Source organism: Vanessa tameamea, chromosome 4, assembly GCF_037043105.1.
Source record: "Vanessa tameamea isolate UH-Manoa-2023 chromosome 4, ilVanTame1 primary haplotype, whole genome shotgun sequence".
Classification (NCBI taxonomy): domain Eukaryota; kingdom Metazoa; phylum Arthropoda; class Insecta; order Lepidoptera; family Nymphalidae; genus Vanessa; species Vanessa tameamea.
Genome location: NC_087312.1, coordinates 13,201,629 through 13,222,813, shown reverse-complemented (window position 1 = coordinate 13,222,813; position 21,185 = coordinate 13,201,629). Strand labels below are relative to the sequence as shown.

The 21,185-nt window shown below is 32.0% G+C and overlaps 2 protein-coding genes across 2 annotated transcripts; one reads left to right on the top strand and one right to left on the bottom strand.

The window, feature by feature from the left end:
* The first annotated feature begins 306 nt into the window (after window positions 1–306).
* LOC113395812 (phospholipase A2 group XV-like) lies at window positions 307–5,378 on the top strand. Its single transcript, XM_026633504.2, has 6 exons — window positions 307–719; window positions 1,385–1,759; window positions 1,855–2,082; window positions 3,388–3,559; window positions 4,035–4,157; window positions 4,794–5,378. The coding sequence occupies exons 1-6, from the start codon at window positions 635–637 to the stop codon at window positions 5,017–5,019; spliced, it is 1,209 nt and encodes a 402-aa protein (XP_026489289.2). The 5' UTR covers window positions 307–634; the 3' UTR covers window positions 5,020–5,378.
* Window positions 5,379–6,760: 1,382 nt separating this feature from the next.
* On the bottom strand, window positions 6,761–15,584 carry LOC113395805 (TBC1 domain family member 20). The gene is made up of 9 exons (XM_064220308.1): window positions 15,334–15,584; window positions 15,050–15,178; window positions 14,809–14,915; window positions 14,501–14,638; window positions 12,580–12,782; window positions 12,080–12,296; window positions 11,886–11,995; window positions 11,379–11,567; window positions 6,761–6,814 (listed from the first exon to the last, which is right to left on the bottom strand). Exons 1-9 carry the CDS (start codon window positions 15,482–15,484, stop codon window positions 6,793–6,795), a joined length of 1,266 nt encoding a protein of 421 aa, XP_064076378.1. The 5' UTR covers window positions 15,485–15,584; the 3' UTR covers window positions 6,761–6,792.
* Window positions 15,585–21,185: the final 5,601 nt, after the last annotated feature.

Below are 21,185 nucleotides of genomic sequence, written 5' to 3'. Positions count from 1 at the left end.
GTGTTGTAAATATTGTAATGTACGCTATGATTCCATTCTACGTATAGCCATTAACTTTGCTGTATTTTAAAAGTTTTAAGTATATAAATAAACCTTCCGTGTTAATCACATAGCATATTTTTCCTAAGCATTATTATCTTATATTAAATACTTTATTTTTACGTACCTATACAGTATTAACTTATCTGAAACAATCACAAATGTAAAGGAACGTATATATACAATACTAATATTTTGTCCAATGTTGCTGACGCTCTATCAGTATCAATAAACGTAACTCATTATGTTTATAACTCACTACGTATTAATCTTACAGTAATAATATTAAATAAAAATAAATTAATCTTGTTATTGTAATTTGTAAACAGAGTTTCCAGCTGATTGTCTCAACGTCTGTAGACGTCAACGTGTGTTGATAACAACCACAATAATTATCAATCTCATTTCTATTTAGTACGCTGTACGAGTTTTGTGTTCATCGTACGATGTAACGAGTAACGTCATTGCAGGTCGTTCATAGCTGCTTCGGTTGTATTAAATATTGCGTAAAAAAGCGGAAATTTTAAATAAAGTTTATACATAACGAACGACGGACACGTTCCACTACTGTTTATTTAATTCAATATTAAAAAATATGTCAAATAATAAGTGTTACTTTTTAATAATTGTTGCACTTCTAGTGACTAAAAAGTCGTTGGGATTATCGCCGGTTATTTTTAGTAAGTACATACTAATTACATTACATTGCCTTTTATATTTAACCCAGGTTTTTCTAGAATGTTTAATTTCAATTTAAAATATATTTTTGAATGAGACAACATTTTAATAAAGTATTATTTTTATTTCCATATTGTGTAATTATTTTTAGATTTTTATTAATTGTTTGTTTCATTTAAATACTTACAATAGTATTTAAATACTTATAATTTTGGAAAAGATAGTATGAAATTCAGAAAATAATATAATAATACAAAACTGTTATGTAGTATGATTATATAAAGTTCTAACTACAATAAATCTGTCATGGGATTACAAAATATTTTTTTTTCTATTAAATACCTAATTAATATTGTTATCATTGTTGTAATAAATCTATAATCCCTTTATTGGTATATAGCACTTATTTCTTATGAGGTTTTCTGTTATGATATATTTCATTATTGAAATAGTAAAAATCTGTAAAAATTCCATTGCTGGGTTAAGTTCTCTTGAAAGAAAGATTTGGATGTTTTTATTCACACTGCTTTGATTCGGGTTAATGGATAGGGCTCATGCAGGTTTCCTCACAATATTTTCCTTCCAATACTTTTATTAATTAAAATAAATAAATCATTAAACAATATTATATTTGATAAACTAACAATTATTTATATTAATTTACCAGTACCAGGGGATGGGGGAAGCCAATTAGAAGCCAAGTTGAATAAAACAAATGTAGTACATTATATTTGTGCAAAGACCTCAGATGATTACTTCAACATATGGCTCAATCTAGAACTGCTTGTTCCATTCGTTATTGACTGCTGGGTTGACAATCTGCGCTTAGAATATGATAATGTTACCCGAACAACACGTAATCCACAAGGTGTTGATATCAGAGTCCCAGGCTGGGGTAACCCAGAGCCTGTAGAGTGGTTGGATCCATCACACGACTCAGCTGGGTCGTATTTTAACACTATTGCAGATTCTCTAGTGAAAATAGGATATGTTAGAAATGTTTCCTTGAGGGGGGCTCCATATGATTTTAGAAGAGCACCGAGTAAGTATTTATCAATTTTAGTATTGCATTTTCTTTTTATGATAATTTTAATTTAAAAGATCTGTTTAAAAATAATTTTAAAATTATATTTTCAGATGAAAATGGAGAGTTCTTTATAAAGTTAAAATCTCTCGTTGAGGAAACTTATGCGATGAATAATAATTCAGCAGTGACGTTTATAGTGCACAGCATGGGTGGATCCATGGGTCTACATTTCCTAAGATTGCAAAAACAGTCCTGGAAAGATCAGTACATTCGACGGATGATATCTCTTTCCACACCCTGGGGAGGTGCTATGAAGGCACTCAAAGTTTTTGCAATAGGTAAACTATAAATATTATAAACTGGGATATTTTATAAATAAAAACTTTTTTTTAAGTTTGACTCAATTTGCATTATACTGACAGTAATAAAATGTGAATTATAATAATAAATATTCAATTAACAAAATTTTATATTAAAAGAATATAAATTTTAGATTATACATTAACTTAATTGCAATAAATAACATTAATGTAAATGATATAAAATAAAGTTACAATTAATTAAAAAACTAAAAGTAATTGCCAAAAAACTAAACAAATAATGTGAAATTAAATAAAATTTCCTGGTTTATTGCTTATTTTTAAACCAAATGAATGAGCACTAACACTCCCACTAACTGAATATATAGTTGCTTTTGGGTTTGACATTTTGATATACATGTATGTTTTGGGTTCATGAGGCCTCTCAGACAGCACCTGTTCGGTGAAATAATCTTGATTGTGTATAGTGAACATTTTTATGAGAATATAAATAAAATATTGTATAATATAAGTAAGCCTAAATTATTCGTCATAAATAAATCATTGTCATTTATAAAATATATTGAAATCCTATTCAACTGATATGATTTGAAATAAGTAGGTATTGCAAGCATGACTATGCATTATGAGTAACTATTAAAGGAAAACTAAATCTCTGTCAATAGAATTTACCTCCTATATCAATGACTAGGCAATACTTAAAGAAATGTTAATTGACTTATTGAACAAAACAAATTAACAGGAAAAAACATACTGACCATTGTGTATTATGTACCTATAAAGTTCCAACCGCAAGGGGAGAAAGACAAATAAACAACTTTGTTTTTTTTTATTTCGGCTTCTATTTGTGTCGTGAGGGTACAGATTATTTCGCCAATGTCAAACAACTTTGATATTGGTGATTGAATTGACGCGTTGTCATTCACCGACATTTCGAATATAACGCCTGTTTCGAAGTTCTTATCGAAACTTTGCAAATAAAATTAAAGTGGATATAAGTAGTTAAGTGGAATAGCGTTGTATTGTCAATAAAGATATATTAATCAAGAACTGTTTTTAGTACACAATGCACAATCTTTAGATTGTAAGTAACTAATAAGTATTAGCAAATCACATGGAATATGCTGAGATTTGTTTGTATCTACTCCTTCGATTGGAATAGGGTATAGTTATGTTTATATTTTTTTAGACATTGGAGAACAGTTATGGAAAACTAATGATTCTTAAAATTCTATTTGGCTCGTCTTTACATTTATACTTTTGTTTGTATTCAATTTTTATGTTCATAAAAAAAAAACTTGATTTAATGTTATTTTTTTCCAGGCGATGATCTCGGCTCGTTAATGTTGAGCGAGAGTACATTGCGGACAGAACAGATCACTTGTCCCTCTCTCGCATGGCTGCTGCCCTCTCCCAATTTTTGGAAACCCTCCGAGGTGCTCGTGCAAACCGATAAATTCAACTATACCATTAATGATCTTCAAAAATTGTTTACGTGAGTATTTATTATTATTATAAAATAATATAAACCTAAAACAAACTGTTATATTAGGAATTTTGAAAAAATATAAGGATTGCTATTGTACAATTAAATATTTCTATTTTTTATTTAGAACTAGAAGTACGAGTATACGTGTTTTACATGAATAGTCCAATTAAGTAGGACGCGTAAGCAACACGAATATACAAATGTTATAACACTTTAAAGTGATTCATTTAACCATTTGTACGTATTCTGTATTATAATATGTGTGAAGAAATGCACATTTCTTAAGATATGTATAGAAATACCTTTAAAATTTAAATTATACAACCGATAAAACTCGCTTGGGTCCACGGGGTTTTATTTCGACTGACGAGGTTTCCTCCGGGCTGGTCTGGCTCGTTCGTTTAAGTAGTGAAAACTAATAAATAATGGATAAATGTGAAGTTTGGAGAGTGTTTAGTTAGCGGCCTCGATATTGTCACAGCGACATGGAGCTGCCGAACGCGTGGGAGATGCGGCGCGACACGGAGGAGTTCTCGCGGGACTTCAGCGCGCCCGGCGTCGAGCTGCACTGTCTGTACGGGTACAACGTGTCCACCGTCGAGAGGTTCGTACCCAAGTCACGTGCGCACTGCGCAGCGACCACGGGCACGTGCCCAGGGCCCCCGGAACAACGGAGTTAGGAATAAATAACAATTAATTGTTGTGTCCAGTTACCCTGAGACATCCCTTGGTGTACTTTACATTCTTGTGTTCCTGTTTAGCATTAAAATAGCAATGTAAGAATTGGATTATATTTCTTACAGTATTGCAATATTAAAAATAATAAAGACTAAAGACTGATCTGTGAGCGTCTCATTCGTGAAGTTAATGTATTTTATTGAAACAAAACAATTAGCGACAATGTGGTGACATTTAATCTTACTACTTATCTGAATTTGTGATGATTTGACTTTGTAATATAATTCCTTCAACAATTAATTATTTATCATATAGAATGGAAGAGACTACTAGATGGGCCACGAGTGTCCGTAATATTATTAATCGCCTAGGTTTCACACACGTATCGTTATCGAGGGATGCCTGATTAATTTCTGGAAGTCTACGTTTCCTGCCCCCATCGAGCACGGGCCGAAACGAAACCGACGGGCATTTTATAATCGATTTCGATCTCATCGAGCGTCGCACTGGGAAGGGGAGTCGCGGACGGACGCGGTGCGTAACGACCGTCCCCGTGTTGCAGGCTGGTGTACAAGGCGGGCTCGTGGCTGGACGGCTCGCCCACGCTGGCGCGCGGCGACGGCGACGGCACCGTCAACCTGCGCTCGCTCAGCGCGTGCGAGCGCTGGCGCGCCGCGCGGCCGCGCGCGCACCCGCTCAAGAGCCTCGCGCTCAGCGGCGCCGAGCACCTGCGCATCCTGCACGACCCGCGCGTCGTCGCCTACCTCACCACCGTGCTGCGCCTGTGATACCGTTGCTAGCCAATTGAGTGCTTGCTGTACTGTAGAATGAAGTTTTTTACACGTCTAGTAGGTCTATGTGTAGTGTGTGTGCAAATGTAGGTCGCATTCGCGACACGGTTCGGTGGTCGGTTAGTTGGTATCTGAAATTATTTTAAAATAAGGTTTACCAAAAAACGGAGTTAGGAAAAGTCCTATCGCCAAATATTTAATATTTTAACTTCAGCGATGCGTTATAAGGGTATTTCTTAATAAATTTAATTATAATTACTTAGAATAATGTAGGGCTAGTCGCGATTATGCCTAAAAGGTTTTTTTAATGAACATTGAATTACTGATCAGCCTCCATCTCTCTTAAATATTGAAATATAAGTGTAATAATAATTCCAATCCTAAATATCTCTAGTAGACCTAAAGAACTTCAAATTCCAAACAATGCAATTTTAAATAATGTTCAATGCGATTAGATATCTTAAATGTGATAGTATTTACAATGTGATTAAAATATTTAAATATGTTAAGTTTTTTAGAATTTTATTATAATTAAAGTCACCCCTTAGATAATGATTCCTTGTCTCCAATACAATAAAAAAAAAAAATTGAAATTGCATTATGTGCAAAATTATGTAATTCATTGTAAGTGGACATGATTGTTAAATTATAGTATTATTCAGTAGTTAGAATAAAGGAAATTTTAATAAAAGAAAAATCCTATTTTAAAGTTATCGGCCTGCCAGGAACGACACTCTAAGTGGTTGGACATTACTCAACACTGTCTTACTGATAAACGTTGTATAGTGTGTGAATATTTAAACATTGAATTTGTCTCTCTCTCTGTGTTATTTGACATTTGAAAGCGAAGCATTGTTTCTATACATTTTTTCAGTAAGGTGATTGGTTATGTATAAACTTGCCAAGAATATATTTTTAATCTTAGTAATTTTACATAATTTCAGCTCTCTACTTCAGAATATTAATTTATTGTAGAATTAATCACACATGGTGCAATGTTTTTTTTTATAAGCAAAAGTCAATAAAAATATAAAATGTTTTTTTTGTAATATTATTTTTAAATTTAAAAAATAATATATATATATATCATTCATGGTTATGATTTTTAATATTATTTCAGTGGAATATTTTTTTTTAAAAATGTTTTGTAAATTTTTGAATATGAAGAAATCGGGATATTTTTTTTATGTACAATGTAATTATAAATAAAATAAACTATTGATCTCCAGCTTTCTGTAATATTTTGAAAGTTTGTTAGTTTCAATTCATTATGAAACCTTTCGACCCTGGTTTTATGGTATTATGGTCCATGGGCATGGATTATTTATGGAATAAAATACTCATTATTCTGCTCAAGAAGTTAATACATCTGTTATAAACTCACATATATAATATGTCCAATCTACTTACTCCTTTTGGTAGTGTAATAATATAAATAAACTATATAAGTATCTAACAACGCAGGGCAATATATATGTAACCTTATAACCTTCAACTATTTACCTTAGCTTATATGGCTGTGATATAATAAATTGAGAACTCATTAATCAAATTAGCTGTTCTATTTAGCAATAGGAAAATGTAGAACGACGAGTCTTTCTTTCGTGATACAATATAATATATACATTTTATATTTTCTGTCTTTAAAATAAATATACGTATAATTACATGTTTATCGATTACAAAAAAATAATGTTTTAGTTTTACAGTAAAAATAAATTAAAAAAGAAAAGTAAGGAACGTAACACCATGTTTTATTGTCACCCTACATCACAAGTCATCCTCGCGCTCCCTGTGAAGTACAAAAACAGACAATATTAAAATTAACTTAGAAAATAAAACACGATTGCATAATAAACATGTAATAGAGAATACTCGAGTTATTCACATCGCTATTTAATTATATTAAAACATTTAACACTAGGATTAATTGGTTTCATTAGCATATGAAAGGCCGTGCGAGAGGCATCGCATACTACCACCAAACAGTCGCAAATTGTCGCGTTCCAGAAGTATGAGTGATACAGTGTAATTACAGGCACAAGGGACATACCATCTTAGCTAGGAACGTTGGCGCAACAAAACCAATCACCGAGCAAATTATGTAACCAAAATTGATTTACAGTGAGTAAGTAAAAATAAAAAATGATATAGTGACCTTTATGCGAAAGTTCTAGTCTCACGGTCACCCTACCCGTCACCAGGGTTGTATAAAGTCTTAACTTAGTAACAATTAAACAGTAACTCTATAAGAGCATACATACTAAACTATACATTTTCTTGAGTTGTATTGTATTTATCTATTTTATTATTTAAATTAAAGTAAAATAAAATATGAATATACAAAGGTATGAACGCGAATATCAGGACTTAAAATAAACATAAAAAACCAATATCTGTGTTATTGGTACAAACTATATCAAACTAATAAATGTACGATTATCGTTTAGATAAAATTGATATTAAAATAATTAGTTCTTTTGACCCAAATTTAGAGATTTGAATTCGATAATTATGTTTTGACTGCAATGCATTTTGTGTCAGAAAAACAGAAATCAATAAAAAATATTTTCCGTTCTAAATGCAGATAGGATGGGACCTGCTTGAATAAAGTACCCGATAGCAACGCAGTCACATTTATTCTTATGTTATATTCACCATTACTTCTAAAATGTGAAGTGTATTTACTGACAAAATAAAAAAATAAAAATCCTTTTTATTCAGAAGATCCTATAGTACCAGAATTTGGAACAGATAATATTTGAAGAAATAATTAAATAATCGGGCGCAACAAACTGGAACAGCACATACTTCATGTAAGGTGTTTATTTCAATGATAATGATTAATAAAATTTCTACGAATTGTTATAATCATTAAACAACATATAATGTATAAAATATGCATTGGAGATAATTTACATAGTTTTTCAACAATTCAGATACATTATTTTTAATTATTCTTTCATTTTAATTACATATGTTATTTAACATAACAAATAAGACACAGAAAACAACTAACATGATTTTTTTTTAATCTTTTATAGCTTAGTACAATAAAAGTTAAGTCTAGTAAACTAGAATAATTGTTTTGGTTAAATAATTTATATTAAGAACCATAGAACATACACATTCTACATATTTAAAATATTATGAACAATGTTTTTAATATCGCTTTCCAAGAACTTAAATAAACTAAAAAACATTGGAATTAATAATTTGTTTTATTACAACAATTATTATAACCCTAACTTGACATTTTTACATTAAACAAAGTGTATTCCCATTCAAAGTCTTTAGATCTTGTAATCACAATAATATTCCACTATAAAATACTTGAAACCATACAAAAATAATAGCTTTAAAATAACTCATTCATGTATTTACAATTGAAAATAGCACTAAATAGAAACCAAATATAATAAAATAATGACATGGATGAATAAAACGAATAATTATTGTGCCCGTGAACATTTTATTCTCATTACTAGTGCCGTGCAATCTTGTACTTTGATATCGATGATTTTCTCATATTTGATTGTTTTCTTATGACATAGAAAATACACAGCGCATGCGTCATAATCACTGGCGACGTCAGACAAAACGAATATTTCTCGATAAATAACGTATGTAACACTGCAATATTTTGACATTCAATTCAAACAACACACAAAAAATATTAATATTATCGTGTGTAGTCTGTGAATATGTTTATAATACATCTCGTGCTTGATGTTAAGGAAACATGTACCGGATAAAAATCTGGCACATGTGAACACACTAAGCCCGCATTAGTGCAGGCGATGGAATAAGTTCCAAATATTCTCCTCAAAAGGATATACAGGCTGTTACTTTATTATGAATACACACACCACTACTTATTAAACTACTACCATTACAGAACTCACTCTTCACCCAAAAAATTATTATTTAATGTTATTAAAATTATTAAATTGACATAAATTAATAAATGCTAATACTCTCTAAATTTACATATTAATATTGCTCTATATATTTCATATGTATTAACTGTTAAGGTGCATTCCCACTGAAATGGTTGTCGACTCCTGTATTTGCTGTTGACACAGAAAGTTGTCAACAATTACATTAAAATTTTGTTGGCAACTCAACAAATTGTTGGAAATCTCGAACTAAAGTTGTCAATTACCCATTCGTGGGGACGCATCTTCATACCTGGGACATGCAGGATGTACATTCTAAGAACTAACAAATATTAGGAATTAAATAACTTTGATTTTGTTTGGATAGCATACATTTATTAACAACATATTGTAAATATGCACTTATTTGTAACAATAAGATAATGCTTATTAATAATAACATTAATATAAACTAAGTTGTATTAGAAATCATATAAATATAGTTCATTTGAAATCGACTTGTTACTTTTATAGTTTGTGTTTTTGTCTAAATACTAACTGTTTAATTCCTATTTGTGAATATCGATTTTCGTTACATTTACACAATTATATAGCTTAGAAAAGGTTTTGTTAGAAGTTTAGAAAAAAAAGTAATTTTATAAATTTAAAATTCACTTTCTCTTATGTATGACAGAAATAAAAACATTACTTTCACGAATGTGTTAAAAGGATAGCAAGCTTTGTAATTTTGTCAAATTGTATAGGACAGAATCAGACTGTGTAATTGTGAACACTTATTAATATCAGTAGATATATTAAAGCACTTATATTTTTAGTAATGCTATAAGTAAAAAATGTTGTTATATAAATACAAACATTTAGAAATTGATTTTCCGGTAAAAGCCGGTTTTTTAATAAGACTAGGGAAGAGAACTTTTGTTTCCATTTTGTTTACATCGAATTAAAATAAGTGATAAATAATAATTGACCGTATTTATATATTTTACTTTTTATTTGACCAGTTAAATACTAGCAACACACAAATATCCTTTGATGTGGACCGCCTAAAACGAAGTCAAGTTTCTCTACATTTTGTTTACAATTATTTAAGTAAACCAAATAACTATACATAGATAACACAAAATTATACATTTGTGGAGACTCGACTGTATAACGACTCTCAACGAGAACAGTACAGATACGACTTTAATGAAGTCTTTACAAAAACATATATCGCCAATGATCTAATCATAACTAATGAGGAATGAATGAATGATCTAACGAGCTTAAAATAAATAATATCACAATTGAATAAACAAATTACTTACACAAAAACATAAATAATTTACAACGAAATGCCTAAAGTGATAATTTAAATCCAAAGTATAGTTGAACCATAGATTAAATAATACGAGTACAACTGAAAATCTCACACAAGGTGCGTTCAAGGTTACCTCAATAGATACCTCCTGTCGTTTGTTTAACAAAAAAAAAGTCCGGTCAGGCGTTGCCTTGAAATTGCGTAGTTACGAACGCGACTTTTTGGACGCACAAACAAGATTCCATACCCTACTCGTATTATTTATTGTACTTAATCATTGATAATTAATTGGTTTAAAATAAATTAAAGTTAATTTAATTTGATGTTTTTATTTATAATTTTTTGTTAATCTGTATTATAGAGATCATAAGGACATACAGCGAGGGTTTCAATCAAATAATTGTTACATTACATTATGTTAAATTAATTCAGTACTCAAGAGAAAAATGACAATAATTTAAAACATTAATAAATAACATAGAATAATAAGTTTTTCGTTTTCTTCTTAGTAATTACATTTTAAGATACGTAACAAATTGTAGAAATGTTTAAAAAAAACATCATTTTTAGCACTACTTATCTTTGAGTTAAAAAATAGAAAAAAGTTAGAATCATTTCTTTTGAAATATAGGTAGGAAGATTAACATTTTTAACTTAAACATAACGACTTTCAATTGCATTTACTTCTGTAATACACATATAAAATACATCATCATTCCTTTAATAAAGCTTGTCGCTAGCAAAGGCAGTTTAGTTATTAAGTAAATTTTTATTCGTTTTCCTAAGGTCTGCGCCTCGAACGCTACTCCAATACGTCTGCACTCATACGGCAGTCTATGGCTACACCTTACCTTTAATTGCGAAATTATCCAAGCCACTCCTTCCATATAGCGCAAATACATCCGCTCCAACTACACGCACGTGCACTCCTGTTAAAAACTTACATCGAACTCCTCACCCACACCGTGCCAATCGAACGTCCCCCTACGTCCGCACCGGTGAGATCGGCGATCGGCTCGTCCGGACCGGGCAGCCGCGAGACGCAAACGAAACCACTCCGCGAGAGAAACGAAAACGTAGAAGCGGACGGCCGGCGGTCTCGCAGGCCGCGGCGCGCCTAGAAGCGGAACAGGACGAACCGATAGGCGTGGCGCTACCTGAAGAGGTCGGGGCGGTAGTACACGTAGACGGCGAGCAGCGCGGCCGCCAGCGCCAGCGCGGCGCGGCGCGGGCCCGGGCGCCGCAGCGCCGCCGGCAGCGCGCGCCAGCCGCCCGCGCGCCCGCGCCCCGCGCGCTCCGCCGCGCGCCGCCGCATGCGCTCCTCGTCCGCGCGCCGCTGCTGCTCCCTGCCGGCCGCGCGCAAACTCTACACTCGCACTCACTCGCGACTCACTGACGCTTGTTGCTTCAATTTTGCGGGTGTTTATTAGTGAGAATACCCTGTGATTTCTCATAGGCTTTCGATTGTATACGACAGTATTTTATTTATTTTCTTTTAAAAAAACTTAAATAGGATGGAATCAATGAGAGAGTCTTCAAAGTTGTTACTACCATAATCAAATCAATATCTTATCCAAATGGGTCTGATTGCACTTTGAGCTCAAAACGTACTCCGTCGTATTAGTCGACACAGTCCTACGACATAAGAAATATAAATGACTTACTCTCTTTTCTCTAGCGCCGCGACCTCGGGCTCCAAGTCGGTCGGGTCGTTTTCGTCATATAATTTTTTCGCTGTCACCAAAATGTCTTCAAACGGCAAGTCATCCGGTAACTGCAACAGAAGCGAAAGGGGCATAACCGGGACCGTCGAGTGCAATCAGACGTGCAGAAAGTAGAGAGAGTAGTGGGCACCGACCCGGGACAGCAGGCAGTGCATCATGGCCATGTCGCAGTCGCAGAGCAGCACGTCGGGCGCGCGGTGCAGCACGAGCGCCGCCGTGACGTAGACGGGGAACAGCGGCGCCGCGCACAGGAAGTAGTCGTACAGCCGCACCACGTCCGCGTAGCGGTTGAGGCTGTGCCCGAACCACGTCAGGTACCACGGCAGCGCGAACATCGTGCCCACGCCCGACCTGCCCGCAGCCGAAGTATCCACGGATAAAGTTGCACGTCTCATTTCTAATCGGTCAGTCGATGAGATATGAACGTTTGCGTGATTATGTGTATGTATCGATTAATGTGTGGTTAATTATTGGTAATCAATAGGCAAGTGTAACCATTATATATAATAAAGCTTTGATACTAACATATCATCTTTTTATGCACTACGCATGGAAGGAGAGAGGTCAGAAGACATATAGCACCTCTTGAGCTTTTTGTGAATAGATTTCAAAATTTAAAGTGAACATATCTTACTTTTCTAAGCAGTCTGACAGTCTTTCGTCAGCTCTGCGTATCACAGGCAGCATGTAGTTGAGCAGGTGCTGCGTGGGCTGCATTGTAGTCTGCATGAATGGCGCTAGCGGAGCACTCGGCCCGTATGACAGTCGACAGAGCAAGGGAAAGGAAGCTTTGTCACCACACACCAGAAGTAATGTAATTGCTACATCGTGGTAACCCTACAATATTAAAACAAACATTAACAAAAGTCAGCAAACAAACTTGGTATTTTTTCAACATTTGCATTGTATCCGCAGATTTCCTTATCAATCGTATTGATTCCATTTAAGTATCAATCATTACATCACAAATACAAACAATGCATATGTACATACTTATAAAAATGTTAACCTATAAAATTCAAGGTCAATGGTATAATTATTATTGTAGCATTTTAAACACAACTAGCTCAGATAATACACATATATTTTAATTTTTTTTATGGCAAGTGGGCCGTGGCCAGGACCACCTATAGACATTGTCACCATAATAAATGTTAACCATTTCTTAAATCATCAAGGCACTGCTAACCTTGAGAACTAAGACATTGTGACCCTTGAACCTGTACTTATTCTAGCTCACTCACACTTCAAACTCGTATACAATACTACTAAGTATTGCTGGCATGCTGTCTGGCAATAGATTCTTCCCATTTTCACTGTATCTTGGCAAATTTTATGTTTTTTTTTTATTTTGGGTAGTAATTATTTATAGTTAGTATTGTTTTGTTACCTTGTTTGTATGGTTTTGATAATCACTAGAGCTATTTCGATGATTTTGCCAATCATAGTCATGTTTCATTAAACAGAATGATAATTTATTTAATTCTTAGTGGTAAAATAATCCTAAGTTATAACAATTATGCAAAGGTCAAAACAGAATTTTCCTTTTGGTTAAGTGTTGTTATAAAATATCTTTGTTCAAGCTGTCTCAGTTGGTCTTATGTGGCTTTACTTATAGTAAATTGGTTGATTTTATTATTTTCATTATTAATTAAATACAATCACTTGGTGGTAGGGCTTTGTGCAAGGGTAGGTACCACCCACTCATCAGATATTCTACCGCCAAACAGCAGTACTCAGTATTGTTGTGTTCTGGTTTGAAGGGTGAGTGAGCCAGTGTAACTACAGGCACAAGGGACGTAACCTCTTAGTTCCCAAGGTTGGTGGCCCATTGGTGATGTAAGGAATGGTTAATATTTCTTACAACGCCATTGTCTATGGGTGGTGGTGACCACTTACCATCAGGTGGCCCATTCGCTCGTCTGCCTACCGATATCATAAAAAAAAAAAATTAATTAAAAAATCTCATAAACATATAAATATCATTAGATCAGTAGTGTGTAAAAACAATATAATATATATTTTTCTTTAATTAGCTTTAAATGTTTACATAACAACAAATATTTTATTGAATGACAAAACTACAATTGTATATATCACATAGTTTTGATAGCTTGCACAGTTATAGCTTTTAAAGGAAGTTCAATGTTCTGTCATTCTTCCTTATTAAAAAAAAAATACAAAATGTATCCAAAAGTTATAGTATCATACTATATAAATCATAACATATGTACTATATTACTATCAAGTATATGATACATAATTGATTATATATTTTATTTAGATAAATAATTCACATCAGTCAACCACAAAAACCACACTAGTACAATGTTTGATTTTCTTAAAATGAACAATTAACAATGAATCAAAAGAGAGCTTATTTCTATTAAATAGTATTTATCAATATAAAATGACCTTGATAGTGTATCAGTTCATTTATTCATATTTAATTTAAAAATATAATTTTAACTATAAATAGACATGAATGAAATGAAAATAAAGAAGCCTGAACAAATTCCCTTTGATAATTGTTTTAATAATTATAATATACTAACCTGATAATATTTCAAATGCGGATATTTCATGATAACTCGTAAAATAAGCACTGTCAGCTGATCCTGGAGAGCTACTCTCTGTTCATATGGAATGCCAGGGGGGAAACGCTTTAAAGATCTGTTCACGTCTAACACCACCTGCAACATAAAAGAACATTATTTTTCTATATTATTCTATTATAACCACTCCTATGAAATGTGTGTAAACATTTTAATTCATAAAAGTAAAAGTTTTACAACATAAATGTTGCTATTTAACAATCTGACTGATGCATGAGTTAGTGACCAAGTTTATACAACAAATTTACCTGATTATATTCAGGGTGTGTGGACAGTTCATCAAGTGATGGCGGTTCCGTCATCTCTTCCTGTGTAACACCAACTAGTAGAGGCCATATTTTTCTTCTATATTCATCTACAAGAGTGACTAAATTTTATTAAAAGTACAAAAAAACTGTTATAGTTGGTTTTGATTAACATCTTGCTTATTCAAAGTGAAAGGCGATGTTGAAGTAACATTGTGCATAATTTACCAAAATTTAAACTTACCAGAAATCAAACCAGCTTTACTTTTAGCAAAGTTTACCCATTGTTCCAAGTTTACTACATCTGGATTTGATAGACATTTTTCTAATTCTTTTCGCTTCTTGGTGACATCGGGGTCCTCGAACTCAAAGTCTAAATAAACAAAAAGGAAGTGACAGAAATTGATCTTCAACTTTTAGCCTGTTATTGAAAACAAAAAATAATACTTTCTTATCACTATCGTTAATTGCTTGATACGCTTAGAGTATAATGGAAAAATAATAAGTCATAATAATTGTTTACAATACCTTCATCGAATTTCAATTCAGAAGGCGTAGAGATGTCATCGATATTTTTTGCATGATTTAAGCTGTTGGAGTCTTTATTTGAAGTTGGTGAACAGTCTCCATTAATAGTGTATTTATCACCACTATCACCATCGGGACTAATAGATTCCATCGTAAGAAAAGTAAATTTAACCAACCGAAAACATTACACCATCCTTCTCTTGAGAATGTGATGACATTTCTTATTTCTCAAACCTTAAGTGTCAAATACTGCATTTAAGATAATGATAAAATTAATAATTATAAAGTATGAAAACCTATTCTACGTTCTTTTTTATTACTTAAACAAAGTTACAAAATAAGAGATGAAATAAGGTTCATGTTTTAAACCAACAAAAAATCAATACATGACTTTAAAAGGTTTTTGAACGTATTTTAACTTTTCGTTAAACGCATTACACCAACCAATAAATCTATAGTTTAACCTATAGGTTGCTTTATTTTATTATCATTTTCATAATGAATAAATATATTTTTTTGTACTTATATTAAAAAAATATTTTAAATTTGATTATATTTTAATTATATTTTTGGATTTTTATTTCGTGGCTATTTACTTCTAGGCAATAACGCGTCAATTCCGCGTACTAAATAATTTATAAGTGAAAATTGGTACAAATCTTAGGTGCACTATGGAAATATTGAATTTCCTCATTTTGAAAAATTAAACCATTGATCTTCCTACAGTTTATGTTAATAATGCCTAATAATGTAAACATGGATTTTTTTTTAAAGTACCTAACATATCTTCCACACTTGATTGAAAGTTTTTTTCTTATTTTGATTCTGAGCAGCTGGGCCCCATCCTAGAAGTACATGTAATGTTTTGTCTAACTAATTTTTTGTCTGTTTTAAATAGAATATTAATTCTAACTTTTATGTTTTTATAACTACAATTTGTGCTAGTTTGTCTAGGTATAATCAGGACTTTGTAATGTCATTTTTTATTAATAAATAATATAATTAATGTCATTGTCAAAAAACCAACCCGATCAGGGTAAAAATATTTAATAAAAAATTAATAACGTGTATTCATTTTATTAAAATCAATTTAAAAAAATATAATGGATATTGAACTTGATACGCAAGATAACATCGTAAGAAAAATTGAAGATATTATAGATATTCAAAAGGCAAACGGTAATATCAATGCACGACAAGTTGCGTTTAAGCTACCTTCCGAAACAAATAGTAGCATTTCAGCGAATTTAGGGAAAAGCTTAGAAACTGGTCTGTCAATAGTTAAATCAGAACAACTCAAGAAAAAAGATAGATCACGACAAAAGTACCAAAAAGAAACGTCCGATGTGATATCGTGGCCCAGCGATTCTGATATCACTGTATTAAGAATGAAGCTATGTGCTAATGATATGAATGATAAAATGGATAATGTGGCTTTGGGAGATGGTCTTCACCAACCCCACAGCTCGTCTATGGTTAATTTAGCGACACTTATGTTACAGTCGCAACGTGCCTCTAAACATAGTCTTGATATTGAAGAATATTTATTACCATTGACTTCTTGGGAACACGCAAGAGGTTCTACTGCGTGCTGCCAAAATACAAAAAAACAAATAACTCAAGCTGTTTCAAAAACATCAGATATGCATAAAAAAAGAATTATTACTAAAAATATATATCAAGATAGTGACATTTTACCAAAATTTAATGGTAGCGATTCGGATATTACTACTAAGTCCAAATTCGCAAGATTTTTACGTCTATACTTTTGTCCTTGCTGCACTTGCCTTTATAAATTGGAAATGCAAGATAAGTAACTACGTTCTCTACAAACTTTTAAAGGAAAATATTAGTTGGCGTCTCTTTATAGATAAAATATATGAAAACTGTAATTTCAATGACATTATAATATTATATTGTTGCTTAGGCCTGTTTTTGATTGCAATGAATACATCTGTCATTTCTATTTTATTTCTTATGAAGAAATATCTGTACCAGTTGAGGGCAGATTTTCGGTACAATTTTGTTTCGGCCCAAAAAATATTTCAAATATCCTTGGCGAACCCTGTATTCAGTTAGTTTGTATTTAAAACGTATCCTTACACTATTTTTTCTTTACTTTTATTTTAATATGAGTTCAGGGTATTCCGGGCTAAGCATCCATCAAAATACGACGGTTGATAAACAATAATTCAATTGCTAACTGTCATAAGACTAAGTCTACACATTTTTACTTGATCTAAAATCGAAGAGATCTTTAAAACTTTGCACGGTTGATTCGACTTCTGGAAGTGCCTAAGATAAAGACAAATAGACCGTGTACCTATATTTAATATGCTTTCAGTTATATATGATAAACCACAATTTATTGCGTGTAAGCTTAATCACCAAAACTTTCCAGTATCTCTAATCTACGTGTCAGAATCTAAAGAACGAATCATTTTGTAGTAAATAAATCCAGATTTCCCGAAAGGAATTGAAAAATCTTTACGTAATTATCTTTTTTCCTTTCCAGTTGCATATCATATAATCTAGAAAAAATATAATAGTGAGAGTAGTTGCCTTATCTAATTAGCGCAAACCCTCAGCGGGTCGCGACCCACTCTTTCAAAAACACTGTTGTATCATATATCTATTATTGGCGAATTATTCTAGTCCTCCAATCGATGTTCGTATCCTTTGGTCAATCCCAAAGAAAACTAGAGGACCATGCAGGCGAAGCGAGTTCTTACAAATAACAGTGTAGGCGTAAGACCTTTATACGCCTAGTGACGCATATGATTATAACAGCACCGACATCATAACTCGGGGTTCGATATGATTATTTAAAATCGCTACTGATAGTTATATTAGCCTATTTTGAAATACATACACAGTATACCCGTTATTATAGTTGGCTACTAGCATTCTCATCATTAATGGGCGGCAGCACAAACATGGTCATCCTCATATTTATCATTAGTACCTTAAGGTTGATACCATGATAATTCAAGTGGTTAAACAATTATCGTTCATAAATGCGAAACAATCTCTACGACTCTCTGAAAAGACGATCATGTATGTATCTAGTTGAACTGTCTTAAATTCCTATTTATTTTGTTCATGATAAGAAATCATAAAAGTGAAATATATGTATATATTTTGTCCATGAAATCTTCTTTCAGTTTCGGAATCCACTTCTGATATTATAATATCGTCTACATTCAATAATAATAATGTTCCGACCGAATTTTAGGCACGCTGGTCAAAGTCAAACAGCTGTCAAAGCAGACTATCATGTAAGAGTGACTTCGCAAATAAGAGTTCACTATGATTTACTCGCCCTAAAAATCCACTAGTATAATAGAAACTCCACTTATAATCTACTAGCGACCCGGCCCGGCTTCGCACGGGTACAATGCTAATACTAAATATACTACAGAATCTCAAGTCAACACACATCGTTCACAGTATTTTGTCGTTAAACAATAGAAACCACTGTCCTGCATTTTAAATCTGTAATATCTTCGAAAATATTCATATTTTAAATATTATATGATGTAAAGGGCCATATTGATCTATAATAAATGCACAATTTATTTAAGGTACTTAATTGTATAAGGAATAATGCTGTATTACTTAAAATCGCTTAGTAACTAAAAGATCAAAATTCATTATTGTTGGTTATCCATGACTTTTTTAAGGTGTACAATATTATAGTACATTATTTTGATCTATCTCGTAGGGTTCAGCCAGTGTTTGTAATGTAAGCGCAAAAAATGTGTTTATTTACGAGATCACATTAGAAATCTCTAAAATTGTCATAGTTTTTCTACTATATTATGCATGTGTTATACATAAAAACCTTCCTCTTGGATCACTCTATCTATTAAATATACTATTAAAGAATTTAAAGTATACACAGACAGACAGCGGGAGGCAACTTTGTTTATGTAGTGATTGATTATATAGTGATTGTTCATCCGACTCCGGTCTTGAACCGGGATCTTCAGCGTCGTAGAAGAGTCAGCTATCGAATAGGCGATCAAGGCGGCAGAAGTATCATGTTTCTATTTTATTTTACCGTAAGCATAAACATTCTGCTAATAAAGAAAAAATAAATAAATATAGATTCATTATTTAAATTTTTAATATAACATAACAGTATAAGCAGAAGTTTTCAGTGCAAAATAAAAATATTTTGCCATTTTATTTCGTTGTATTGTCATATTAACTGGTTTTATTTGCATAATATTTAGGTATAATTTAAAACAAGTCTACATGATTCAGGACGAAACTGCGGAGCCTCAAAATGAATCTTGATAATGTCAACCATTTTATGAGTTTCTTATTTATTGATGGTGTAGGTAAGTAAAGTGGAAAGAACTGTGTCGTAAACATGTATTTGTTTCAATTATAACTCAAGGCAATTTAGAAAAGAAAAAAAAAAGTGTAATAATTCAATTAAATATAATATGTATCTGATGATGATGAAAGTTATGTAATATATTTTTATGGACTTATCTGTAATTAACGTTATATGAAAATAAAATAATCAGGCACAATGTTTTTTTCCAAAAATATAATTCTAGTTCATTGAATACAACTATTTAACATTTAAAAAATATATAATTACCTTATTAATATTAATGATTTTGGTACATGTAAGCTCAGATTTCATTGTTGCTGCTTTTCCATGATCTTTAAAAAAATTGTTGTGTTACTCAAATAGGTACAGAGTGTAGCTTCTTAAATGATTAAACCAAACTCAAAAACAAAGTGTAGGAATACAAATATACCTACAGTATTTAGGTAAACTTTAATTAGTACTTTAAATAATATACATTTGAGATGCTTATTCGATATTTCATTGCAGAATGATAGATAAGTAAAGGAATATAAAATGTTATATTGTATATACGGATATATATATCCCGGGCTGATCAAAGGCAATTAAAGAGACCTACTAAGCGTAGATTAGTCGATATACACATCGAGGCCTAATTTTATCCGATTCATAAAGGTCTTATTGCAATTTTCGTAACCACACGAGAATATACAGTGAGAGAGAATTCTAATCACAGATTAACCACGGGAAACTCAGTGCTGGTAGTAAATCTTAAGATCTTTGATTAAGACTGTCGTGTTATCTCGGCTCGCAATTACATCTAATACACTTTTGTTTCTTTTTTCATTTTATAAATATTGATTATATTAATAAGTTGAGAAGAGGTTACGGACAAACATTAGTTTGTAATTTTAAGAAGTTAACTGTAGAGTTGCTTTGTGTGAACGTATTACAACTTTTTTATAATAAAAATATTTTTTAATGAATTCATATTTTACTAAATAGAATAATTTTCAAAATACATTTTACAGATTTAAAAACAGTCCAGTTACATCTCATCTACTATACATAGGGAAAGTTTTTTTTTACTAGAATGCAGACGTGAAATATTTTTAATTAAGGCTATAGTTATAAATAAGTGCGTAAAATTTATTGCAGAATCAAATTTATTTACGAAGCGACAAATAAATTATACAGCAAAAGAAATCGTATAATTCCCCTGCAAAGCGTAAAGTACTCCAATTGTCACACTCAAATAATAATTAAAGTTTACATTTCATTTTGAATAGCAATTATTATATAATAATTTTATGGAATAATACCTTCTAATTATGTTATCATTTTAAAAATGACTTTCAAATTGTAATGCCAAAACGAATCTATTTTAATAAGCCGAGAAAAAAGATACAATTGATACCCGACACAAATTAATTTGGCCTTTCCACTTTACCTGAGCGATATTTTTTTTCAAATTGGTTCGATTCGCGTATTATTGCCAAACGGTTGCATTTCTTCGGCCCCCGGC